Below are 12862 nucleotides of genomic sequence, written 5' to 3' on the forward strand. Positions count from 1 at the left end.
TGTATAAAGTTCGATGACGTGTCACTTCATGTTACTTTGGTTCAGCGATTAGTTTATTATCATTTGTTTTGTTATTACGTTTCCTCAAGCTGTTGATACTTTGACACGATATACTTTTTACGTTTTAACTTGATTGTAAATTTTAATGATGTAATGACATCAGCGACGCGCCGACGGTGGCATCACATAGGGAAACGAGAGACCTTAATTTCAAGACCATTATCGACTTCCTAGCATTTTTGGAAGTGTTAGGATGATAGCGAAATAGCAAATCTACATTTACTGACCGTTCCAAGGCGGTACCCTACACTCCTTGATAAACACCCTTAGTTTTTATATCGTATGTATGTCTTGTGTTGTTCGTGAAGTTTTGTTCTGATGTTTCATGTTTCTAGCCTGTGATTGTTTGTTGTTCGTGTTCTTTGTCTTTATGTGCGTTTTTTCTGTGCAATAAGTTAGGGCTTATGATAAATATTTTGGATACTGAGCTTGTTCCTGCAGTTTTCCGTATAAATATTCAAATTTGTTGTTTGCTGATAACTAAAAACAAGAATGTCATATACTAAGAAAGCTTACTATTTCGTAGTTATTCCATTTAAGGCTGCAGTCTCACGGATTTACCAGTTTTACAACTTTTATATATTACCAAGGAAAGAGCATTTTGTGTTAATATCTCCAAACCAATGATATAAGATTAATGTTTTACGGCTTAAACCGTTACTAACTGTTTAAAAAGGCACAAAATATCTATTTGTAAACTTACATATCAAAATATGCGGTCTAATTTTTGTCAGCAGTCTTATAATTTTACTGGTTTACATGTTGTTTCGCAAAAATTGGCTCGTTCTCGTTCTTAGACAAAAAATTAAAAGTTGTCAAAACGTTCAATCTGTGAGAGTGCAGTTTCAATGACATATTTTGACTTTATAATAAGTCAATTCAATGGGTATGTTACACTATTACGATACTATTTAACTTTGGGTTTCTCCTATTTTATTATAATATTGGTCACTTGCCATGCACAAGACATATATTTTACAAGTAAAATACACCTGAATAATGCCTTTTTAAAGCACCCGAAGTGGGATATTCAGATTTATTCCTCACGCAATATGGCCGTTTTGCGAGTGGATAAGGACTTCGCCTTCAACCGATACGTTCAGCCTGCGACGCTTGTAAGAAGTAAGTTTGAGCATGAAAATTCGTTTTATCGCCTACCAAATATTGTTTTTGTTGTTTGTTTTTTGAGGGCGAGGGGTTAGAATTATTATTTCATCGGGGAGAGTGATGGTGGTGAGACTTCGTTTTGACCTTGAATCATGTGCCTTTAAACGGGAGCATTTTATAAATTGAAATTTCTAGGATTTTCCATGTAGTTGTACTTCAGAAGTTGCTCCTCTTCGATTTAAATATAGACAGCATATAGTCTCTGCTTGAAGTATAAAAAGACATTCCTATGTTTTATACACATGTCTTGCAAGACTTCATTGAAAAAATACATCCAGTCATCCTAACAACCATTGCAAATATACGTCAACAAATAATTTGATAGATGTAGAACCTAGGTTTTAGCAAATGGATTTAATCTGGATATGTTCGTGTTGATGACATCTGTATTAAGGAAAACATTCATACTTCATACATTCACTGACAGACACTCAATGGACATGACTTTTAAGACATGTTAAAGAACATGTAAAATAACTTATCTTCCCACACAAAATGAAGCTTTTAATTTACTTTGAACGTTTTAAAGGTTTTCATGGTACGTATATGTAAAATAATGACGTATTTCTTAGTACTTATGTGTTTTGCATTCTGATGTTACTAGAATTAAAATAAATCCACGTTTCATGCACTGTTATACATAGAGTTTGTAAATATATTTTAGAAGTATACCAAAAACGAATTGTCATTTGAACGAAAAGTGTTCTCCGGTTAGCCCAGTGATTAGCGAACACGCTTTCCACTAAGGCGACCCGAGTTTCAATCCCGGCCTGGGCGAATGTGAGTTTGGTCTGTGGTCACCAAGCCGAACAAGTGGGTTCCCTCCGTGTTCTCCGGTTTCTCCCACACTACAAGACCACACTATGGTGTAACATCGTGCTGACGAGAATGATTAATATAATGTTGTAATAACGTTTATCACAATCGTTGTAAAATAAATAAGTTTATACTAAACTTACAAAAAGTATAACATGTTGTTTGCTTCAGCACGTGATGAAGAAAGGCGCTTGCGAAAAATTGGCGACTGTGCCATGGTTGGCTTTGGTTGTACAAACTATGGTAAGAGTCAGTTGCAGCAGACTGAATAGGACTTATTAACATTTTGGCCTTGATCAAAGTTAGCCAAAGTGTTAATTGATTGGTCAATAATTATCGAAACATTACTCTTGACAGATGAAATTATTCAAATATACAAGATTGTCTAATTTAGTATTATGCAATCGGCAGCTATTGTTTAACTTTAAACATAATTATATCATTGTAAGATATTTCCAAACGATTTTGTCAATGGTGTAGAGTTATTGACCATCTAACAATTGACTGTATTAATAGCTGGAAATATTTCACAAATACACGAAGAAATATAGAATATATTGTTGACCATGGCTTCCGTTTGATAATTGTCCCAATTAGCAAAAATGCATGAAAGTAAGATCTACCATAAGCCGTTTTCAACAACATCTTATGACATATTGTATAATATATTTTTTATTATCTTAACCGATCTTGTGAGATTCCACTTGTTGCTTTCCACCGATGTTAACTTCTGTTAAAAGCGTAAAAACCGGTTCCAGATAGCACTCGTTACTGCACAAGAGGTGTGTACTACCGTGATCATTTCGTCAATTATGGGGAAGACGTTACTTATGTTCTTAGAACTTGTGTCCGACCCATTTGCTCTATATCATTTTTGTAAATACCGATCATGTTGAAAGAAAAAAAGGCAATGAAATATGTTTAAATCAAACCAAATCATTCCGCTTGAAAAAAACTGTACAAAAACAATACGGCTAAACGGATCAAGAAAGAACAAAATTTAATGTAGTAAGTATCATTGTTGTATTGTTAAGTTCAAAAATGTGTTCCTAGTATGCATTCTATTTCATGATTTGACAAAAACATGTTGTAGAAGAAAAGACGTTTCCGAAAAGACTTCAGAAGATCGAGGGACTTACCCTTCCAAACTACCAAACATGCAACGTCTTAGCAGCAAGAGTTGGAGGCATGTCGACGAGTCAGATGTGCTCCTACAATCCTCCGAAGAGCATGTGCCTGGTGAGCATCATTCAAACCCCTACTTACTGTCTATCATTATTGTATTAGCATTATCACCTGGGCAAATAATATTTTGATTTATCACATAATGATGCGTCTACGATATATATATAACACTCAGTTATATTCAAAAAAGTGTACACTTGGTGTAATACTTATACTGAATGAACTGAATAGTTGAGTCGGCTGTTCTAAAATATATGTTTGCCAACTTTTAATCGTTTCCAGTTAGACGAGGGTGGAGGATTGGTGTGCCGGAATCCAAACACGGGCGGTCAAGTAGTTATTGGTGTGGCCTCATATTTTAGGACTCCAACTGAGAAATTGGGGTTGACGTATTATTCACGCGTGTATCGGTTCCGGAAGTGGATTAGTAGGGTGGTAGACAGGCTAGAAGAAGGGCAGTAGGAATGTGTAGGGTGGAAGGTACTAGTAGACTTCAAGCGAGGATAGACTGTTTACGACTGATCAATCCTTCGACGCACAACCAACACTAATTTCATTATCTAGTGTAAATCTGATATTGAAATAGAAATAAAAAGCAAAATCTCATATTTGTCTACAATTTTCGTTTAATATATGGAACACACTGAGTATAGTATAAAAATAACAATGGTACAAATACATCTTATATTAAGTGGAGTGTAACCTCCAAAGTTCACGGTATAGGAATTTGCTTACGATATGCCCTCAGCAAATCTTCATAAGGCATTATCAAATGTGACTAACCGCGTCCAGTCCTATCACAAATCAGCTATTATTGCTGTTTAATTTGCGTGTTGAGCAGCGTATTTTATAAAGGCTGATGTATGATATTAGTTTTAGTTTTGTCTCGTTATGTTCTTCCATTTAAAAAATACTATTATATCAGCGGATGACCTTTTATGGTCATTTGAACTTTAATCCAACTGAAATGACGAATACATTTACAAAATTATTATACAAACTAGTGGCGAAATATAGCTCGACGTTTTAGTACTGCATGGAACCACGAATTTTCACAATAAAACTCAGTCGCCTTCCCGAAAGCTTAAAACCTGTAAAGTAACACATGAACGTACGCTTAAATGGTAACACTCCATTCAATATAATAAGCATTTGTAAACTTGCATAAAAATAAATTTTCACGTAAAAAATATGCATTTTCCAAATGAAGGGTTTTAATGTGACAGGCTCTGTCTAAATCGTATGGACGAAGGGAAAACATAAACACATTAGTTTTAAAGAAATCAACATTTTATCTACAGTGCCATATACATTGATATAGCGAAACATCATGGAGTCAAAAAGCAAAATTTATTTCTTTACGATGTCACATAATAGAATATCCAGAAGGACGAATCCGCTAAAAGGAGAACCCGTGACCACAGAATCTAATTTATTTATGTTAATGCTCATTTGATATATATGTCTTTGAACATAGGCCTTTGTATAGTTTTGAAAATTTTCAAAGACCATCGTATCGTACAGTCGCTTTTTTGTTTAATATTTCCGATTTGTGTGTTTCGTAAAGAAATGGTTTATTGGTCATTGATGCAAAGATTATTGTTTTTAAAGTAAGTATTTCAATTTTATCCGTGGCATTCACTCAGTATTTAACTAATAATAAATGTGCATTATATTGCCGTAGTCTTGTTGAAAAGATGATACATGTATCTTGGAAAGATATCCCACTGATCAATGTCCCTTATCTCTTATTTAACTAACTCCCCTTTTACAACAAAGCAATTCAATCAATAATACATTTCTCTCAATACATACAGAACTTTCCAGGCCATTATCAATCTAATCACTGACAATTTTGACGTAGATATACACACTTTCACCGGATTGACATTCATTTTGCCATTTTCTAAGGTTACTTACCTAAAACATCGTTTATTGTTTATCCGATACATTGCTAACACTGGCCTTAGACAGGGAAATACTTTCCATGAAGAGCTATGAGAATAATATACGAGTCTTAATTGACATTGTTTTTCTAAAAATAGAGTCCTTCCGACTAGCAGCGGCAACTATGCGCAATAATGCATGGTGACATTTGGAGTATTTCCCCTTGCAGCATTGCCAATTTGATCATTTCGCCTCCAATTTCAGTTAAAATGAAGGCCAAAAGTACACACTCCAACAAGACATTATGTTATTATTTAATAGGCATTTCGTTTGCAATGTTGTAACAAGGAAACAACATTCTTGCAAATGATATAAAAATTCTATCGGGTAATAAGGCATTAACTTTCGATATTTGAATCAATATGGCGCGATGAGATATTGCGCTTATATGTTCACCCGATACCTTAATATACATTTGAGTGACCTGTGTTGAAAGGGACTCATTTTACTCACCTTAATGAACACCAACCAAACAGCAGATCGCAGATACTCATATAAACAAAACTTTGTATATTTGTTTTAATCCGAGTAGCGTTACTAAAGCCTTTCATCAAATTATTACATTTAAGTTATACCGTAACATTTTTTTTTTAAAAAGAATGCTCTAATTTGAACTACTTTTGATATTGTTTTATCATTGTACCAATCATTGTGTTTAAATTTCAAACCAAAATATTGTTAACAATTCCCTAGTAAACGGGAACAAGTCTTTTTAATCGGCTCAAACTGAGTTATTTAACTTTAATATCTGTGTGATTAATCAATCTGAAACCGTATGGCCGCAAATGTGTTGTAGTAGAATATTTTGAATACTTGTATTCTCATGTTCTTCAGTTTTTTGAGAACGAGTAAAGATCGTTAAATTTAAATGAAAATGTTTTGATGTCCTCCGATTTCAATACATGTACGCAAGACCAAGATCGTTTAACAGCCCAATAATCGTAGCCAATCACATAACACCTTATTCAAATTTGCTTTCCGTACCATATAAACGGGGTTAGCGAAGGACGGGGATGGGGGAATGTGGGCAGGTAAGCCCATTTTCATTTATCAAGGTGACTTACTATGGTAACAGTATATGCATATAAGAAGCAAAATAGTTAAACAATTAATGAATAATCATAATGCGGCAATACGATTTATGTCTACTTGTTTGAGTTTATTCTACTTGTTTGCCGTTATGACTCTGAAAATAAATCGGCCAAAAAATCAAACTAAGAAATAAATAAACTGTTCGAAGCCGTCAGCGTGGCTTTGAAGAATAACCGTTTCTTCGTTGTCGCTTTAAACGGTGACCGTTTCTTCGATTAAAAAAATGCATTGTTATCACGTAGCGCGTAAGTTAATATAATGATGAAGTACGAGTACACTACGTCTCAGCACCAACCCTACCAAATACAAGCAACCCCGTTTGCACTGACGAGACGAGTTTATTTGATGTAGAAGTACGAGTACATTACGCCTCAACACCAACCCTTCCAAATACAAGCCACCCCGTTTGCATTGACGAGACGCGTTTATTTGATGTAGAAGTACGAGTACATTTCGCCTCAACACCAACCCTACCAAATACAACCATCCCCGTTTGCACTGACGAGACGAGTTTATTTGATGTAGAAGTACGAGTACATTACGCCTCAACACCAACACTTCCAAATACAAGCAACCCCGTTTGCACTCACGAGACGAGTTTATTTGATGTAGAAGTACGAGTACATTACGTCTCAACACCAACCCTTCCAAATACAATCAACCCCGTTTGCACTGACGCGACGAGTTTATTTGATGATGAAGTACGAGTACATTACGTCTCAACACCAACCCTTCCAAATACAAGCAACCCCGTTTGCACTGACGAGACGAGATTATTTGATGTAGAAGTACGAGTACACTACGTCTCAACACCAACCCTTCCAAATACAATCAACCCCGTTTGCACTGACGAGACGTGTGTATTTGATGTAGAAGTACGAGTACACTACGTCTCAACACCAACCCTACCCAATACAAGCAACCCCGTTTGCACTAACGAGACGAGTGTATTTGATGTAGAAGTAGGAGTACACTACGTCTCAACACCAACCCTACCAAATACAAGCAACCCCGTTTGCACTGACGAGACGAGTTTATTTGATGTAGAAGTACGAGTACATTTCGTCTCAACACCAACCCTTCCAAATACAAGCAACCCCGTTTGCACTGACGAGACGAGTTTGTTTGATGTAGAAGTACGAGTACATTACGCCTCAACACCAACCCTTCCACATACAAGCAACCCCGTTTGCACTGACGAGACGAGTTTATTTGATGTAGAAGTACGAGTACATTACGCCTCAACACCAACCCTTCCAAATACAAGCAACCCCGTTTGCACTGACGAGACGAGTTTATTTGATGTAGAAGTACGAGTACATTACGTCTCAACACCAACCCTTCCAAATACAAGCAACCCCGTTTGCACTGACGAGACGAGTTTATTTGTTGTAGAAGTACGAGTACATTACGTCTCAACACCAACCCTTCCAAATACAAGCAACCCCGTTTGCACTGACGAGACGAGTTTATTTGATGTAGAAGTACGCATACACTACGTCTTAACACCAACCTTTCCAAATACAAGCAACCCCGTTTGCACTGACAAGACGAGTTTATTTGTGACGACACAAACACAAGGTGGAGGCAACAAACATATCATACAAACACAACATTGTACTATAAATATTTATTACTTTGCATGCATATAAGAGAATACCATCAGGTTTATGTATTGTCATACATAATGATATCTTCTTATAACATGTACATAGCATCACATATATCACCCCAAACCGAGCATGTCACATATATCACCCCAAACCGAGCATGTCACATATATCACCCCAAACCGAGCATGTCACATATATCACACCAAACCGAGCAAGTCACATATATCACCCCAAACCGAGCAAGTCACATATATCACCCCAAACCGAGCATGTCAGATATATCACCTCAAACCGAGCATGTCACATATATCATCCCATACCGAGCATGTCACTTATATCACCCCAAACCGAGCATGTCACATATATCACCCCAAACCGAGTATGTCATAATCCTAGCGAAAAACATAGTATGGTTCTGAATATAAATAACTAGCGCATATAAAAAATAAGGTCGGGCATTATTATCTGGGATACTGGCCGTAAAGGATAAACCTCGCTTGTCGTTTTTGAATGTGCAAGGAAAATTGTATTCGTAGCAAAACGTTTTAGTGTTTCTCTCAGACTATCCATTCAAATATTAGACAGCGAATATATCTGAACATGCTCTTCTTAACAAAAGTAAATGACTTATTTGGAAATATCAACATTATAACACTCTACCAACATGTATAAGGCCGCAAAAAAGAAATAAAACTTGATGTTGCCCCTACAGCAGTCTCGAAAGAAATGACCACCACTCACTATAATCCCCTAAATCATGTCATTTACCAGCGCTAAATAGCGCCATCCACAAAACTAACCAAACCAGCTTTAGTCAGTCGATTTTGAGACAATTATTTTCCTCTATACAATATAACGCGGAAACTGTATTTCCTTTAAAAGGACTATACACCAGATTGGCATCACAAACGTTTTTTCTGTAACAAATCTCAGGACAATTATTAAATGATTTTTTTTACTCTTTGATATCATAATTGTAAAAATAATACCAAAAATGTTAAAACATATCGAGTCGAAGACCGGATTCAAACCGGTGTCGCCAAAATTGCTGGCCGGTGTTGAACCCACTGTGCTACAAATACTTAACCTAAACGGTTGGAATATTTCAGCTATATACCTAACTTGGTAATATCAAGTGATAACATTGACTAGCCAATCACGCATATGGAATAAATTCTACTATGTAGACATACCTAGTAATCTTTTTAATGGACAAATACTGAATAAAATGCGAAAAATAAATTAATTGTGAACTATGTGGTACTTCAGTAAGTTAGTTTCAATGCATTGTACACATCGATACCAAGTTTAGGTCAGTTTTCGATTATTTCCTTTTTTGCTATTTTATCATACGGGGTACAGCCCCTTTAAGACTTTCATCATTTGAACAATAAATGTTAAGCATTGATAAATTTGATGTATGCTTTCTGATGATAAAGGAGAATTTTCAGTGAAGTAATTACTATGTATTTCTGTTCCAAACAAAGAAATATCATTTTAATATCATCACTGCTTTGAAACGTAATCCCGCCCTCAATTCCAAATCATTCGTCAGCACGCACAATGCTGGGACACAATTTCAAGGACGTTATTTTCAAAAAGACGTTTCATTTACAAGCATTGTTAATCGGATCTTGAAAAAAACTTTATTTTATATCCTTTTTAGGAATATACTAGTCAGATTATATATTTATTTCCGTGTAATATCGCAATAAATTTAACGTCGAAAATCCCAAACTAAATATTAAGGTTTGCATCACATTGACTAAAGTATTGCGATCTTAACGATAAACAAATGAGTATCATCTTGATGATTTAAACTTTGCAAGAGATATGTGCTTTAGTTATAGACTGCATACCCATAATACCAAGAGGACAGTAGTTACCGTATCATTTATTTACTAAGATTAATCATACACCACCAAATAAATAAACATATAAACTAATGAAATCAAAATACGAACAAAAAACCTTTCAGATTACAACTATATGAAAAGCGTTCTTCTGCATAGTCTTAAGTGTCTGTCAGAAGAACATTTACGCGCGTCCAGGACTCGGAAAAGTGATTTTATGGTGGATTATAACATATGCACCGAACATGGAGATTATACGCAGTATTTTGTTGATTCAAACATGTTTTGTTGTTAGTTGCCTCTGCAATTCGACAACAAGTCCACTTTGCAGGGAGATGAAACCGTGCACGATTGACTCAGGGAAGAGTGGAATGTGTCTCCATGGCACCTGCTATACTCACGTAGACCCTGAAACAAGGCACTTGTCAATACTGGTAACAGCGCAATATCCGGCTAATACACTTCAGGTACAGTAATAATCATTGGAACTTATATAATTACTTTAATGTAATCAGTTAGGGGATCTCATATTAGCCGTATATTTATCCGACGTCAGCAGTATTGGACTGGTGGCAACTCGGCCATTATAAAACCACCTTATCAATGATCATTATATTAACTATTACATATGCTGCGACATTTTGATTCAAAACATGACTTTACCTACCTTGTCATACAGCCAATAAATAACAGGCTTTATCGGGAAAAAGGAATCATATTGAATTAAATGCAATAAAATTCAACATACACATGTATAATTATATATATTATTTCTTAATAAACTCATATTATTGATAAAATTCTAGGCTCACGGTGGACGAAGCTTGTATATGCGAGGTAATGGACTTGGATTATCGTGGAACAAGGGCATTGAGATGGGAAGGTCTTCCAAAGATACTTGGACCATGCTGTTTAACTACAAGTCTACACCAAAGGGTTTTCAATGTGAACCTTGTTATGGCGACGCTGTGCTGCCCAATAAGCTCCTGCAGTTTCGTATCTTTGTAGATGACCATAATGACGTGATGGGTGCCAATTTTGCCCTCAAGTTCCCTGTATCAGCAGCTTCACCGTATTTCAAATCAAAACCTGAGTTTGTGTTTCATCCTTGGTTTTACACTAACTCCGGCAGTCTAAGCAATTTGACTGTGGCCCCACAATATATAGGAGGTCGAAGAGATGTTGCTGTGTGGCGTCCGCCAAGCTTTTTGGAGAATCCTTTCAAATCATATCCTGTTGTCATTGTCTTTGCCCTAATGAAGCTGGACCATTTAAATATATATTTAATGAATTGGTGTATCCAACCCAAGTATCCCAAGAAGCCATCGTAGTTGCCTTTGGTGACTACAAGATTCAAAACAGGGAAACCTTAATGACACCAACAAGGGCAGTTGACCTTGAGTGTATTAATGGCACATTCGAAGACCTGTGTGGGTTTTGCTTGCCGGACATTCGTACTTTAAATGGAACTCAATTTCAACAACTAATGATCAATGAGTGCGGTAAAAGAGCCCTAGTCGGTGGCCTAGGTGAACAGACGCTCGACTTTCTTATTAACGAAGCTATGCCAGAAGCCAACAGGTCGTCTTCTGGAAGAATCAAGCCCGGTAGATATGGCATCCTCGGCTACTCCCTTGGCGGTCTCATGTCATGTCATGCAGCTTGGACACGACCTGCTGTATTCTCCTTTGCTGCATGCATGTCGCCTTCGTTTTGGTGGCCACTAAACAATGAGACAAATGACCTCTGTGATTTTGATTTTAATAACACAACTTTGACAAACCCTGCATACGCTGTAAATCGACCACCACAGAGAATCTTCATTGATTCTGGAGGCTTAGAGAATGTCAAGCCGTACAATTTAACACAGGCCGCAATCGACGCGGCCCATTCCATATCCTCGCATGAGAATTATAAGCTGGATGAAAATGTCTGGATCGAAATCTCGCCATCGGGGAGGCATACCATCCTTCAGAGCCTAAGGAGAATGCAAAATGCATTGAGTATACTACTACCAATAGAAGGGTAGGCAGCCATGCCTGGTCAACCGAAACCTATCGTTCCTGACTTAGTTGGATAGTAGCTTGTATGCATAGAAATAAGATAATATATGTTTTGCAAAAGCGCGTTTGTTGTTGAATTGCCTACTATCATATTAGCTACAAACAATGTTGTATTTAATTCTTTGAAATATTAGCAGACCATTGTTAAAAGTATCTTAAATAGTTATGAAAATGTATCACTATTTTCTCCCTAGCAATAGTAAAATAAACAGTAAAGTCCCACCAAACTTTCTATAATGTGAATTTCACTGTGATACAAAAGAATCTAATGCTTCAAGTGTCTTATTCTGTTCAGTGTCATGTTTAACATTGATGGTTACACTGACAGGTTATTTATTCAATGTCCACAAAGTATTTCCGTGTCTTGTTTTGTTTCTATAGAGATAACACTAAAAGCCAGATATAGCAGATGTTGTACATATTGTGATTGTCTAAATGTTGTCGTTTTGAGCAAATAAAATTATAAATATCTTTCTTGGCAAAGAGTGTAAGATATGTTCATTCCGACCGGAAACGAGCGGCTATGGTAGATGCTTTTTCTCCCAACTCAGTAAAACAAATATGGTAAAATCGTATTTTTTGCTGGATCTCTCTGGTGCTTAGTGAAAATGATTGCGTAAGGATATGCGACAATTCGTGATTGTCGTGAATATGCGCGCAGTGATTCAGATGATGTTAATAGTCAAATCAGTCTCTAAGGAGAGTGATTTCTTGAAAGGTGCGTGAAAACTGTTTTATGGTGACATTTGAAAAGAAATATAATTATTTAGCGTTCTAAATATTGCCACAAGACAAGGTTTCCATAATGCTACACCCGACAAACTTCAGCAAGGGAGATAATAACAATGTGGTGACCAATGGAGTACGTTTTGAGAAATACTTTAAAGCAAATAAAAGAAAAACAAACAAAAAATATTAAATGTTGTGCAGGTGTTATTTAATACAGTCGAAACTCGTTATCTCATGGCTCGATATCCTCGTTGGCTCAAACCAGATTAAAAGGACCGATTTTTTTTACTCTTTGTTCATATAAAATTCGATCGGATGGCTCGATAACTTGAGGGTC

At 36.3% G+C, this 12862-nt stretch overlaps 2 protein-coding genes across 2 annotated transcripts; both read left to right on the forward strand.

The window, feature by feature from the left end:
• The first annotated feature begins 1112 nt into the window (after nucleotides 1-1112).
• LOC128208707 (chymotrypsin-like protease CTRL-1) lies at nucleotides 1113-3690 on the forward strand. Its single transcript, XM_052912255.1, has 4 exons — nucleotides 1113-1182; nucleotides 2215-2286; nucleotides 3137-3282; nucleotides 3511-3690. Exons 1-4 carry the CDS (start codon nucleotides 1113-1115, stop codon nucleotides 3688-3690), a joined length of 468 nt encoding a protein of 155 aa, XP_052768215.1.
• A 6226-nt stretch (nucleotides 3691-9916) lies between these two features.
• On the forward strand, nucleotides 9917-11064 carry LOC128208708 (uncharacterized). Its single transcript, XM_052912257.1, has 2 exons — nucleotides 9917-10200; nucleotides 10540-11064. Exons 1-2 carry the CDS (start codon nucleotides 9979-9981, stop codon nucleotides 11062-11064), a joined length of 747 nt encoding a protein of 248 aa, XP_052768217.1. The 5' UTR covers nucleotides 9917-9978.
• The last annotated feature ends 1798 nt before the right edge of the window (nucleotides 11065-12862 follow it).

This window comes from Mya arenaria, chromosome 11 (assembly GCF_026914265.1).
Source record: "Mya arenaria isolate MELC-2E11 chromosome 11, ASM2691426v1".
NCBI classification, from domain to species: Eukaryota; Metazoa; Mollusca; class Bivalvia; order Myida; family Myidae; genus Mya; species Mya arenaria.

Excerpts from the sequence above, each read along its gene's own strand:
- LOC128208707 (XM_052912255.1), top strand. The coding sequence starts at position 1,113 with ATGGCCGTTTTGCGAGTGGATAAGGACTTCGCCTTCAACCGATACGTT. Across the intron at positions 2,287-3,136 it reads CTTTGGTTGTACAAACTATG|AAGAAAAGACGTTTCCGAAA; the intron begins GTAAGAGTCAGT and ends AACATGTTGTAG. Across the intron at positions 3,283-3,510 it reads CTCCGAAGAGCATGTGCCTG|TTAGACGAGGGTGGAGGATT; the intron begins GTGAGCATCATT and ends AATCGTTTCCAG.
- LOC128208708 (XM_052912257.1), top strand. The coding sequence starts at position 9,979 with ATGGAGATTATACGCAGTATTTTGTTGATTCAAACATGTTTTGTTGTT. Across the intron at positions 10,201-10,539 it reads ATCCGGCTAATACACTTCAG|GCTCACGGTGGACGAAGCTT; the intron begins GTACAGTAATAA and ends ATAAAATTCTAG.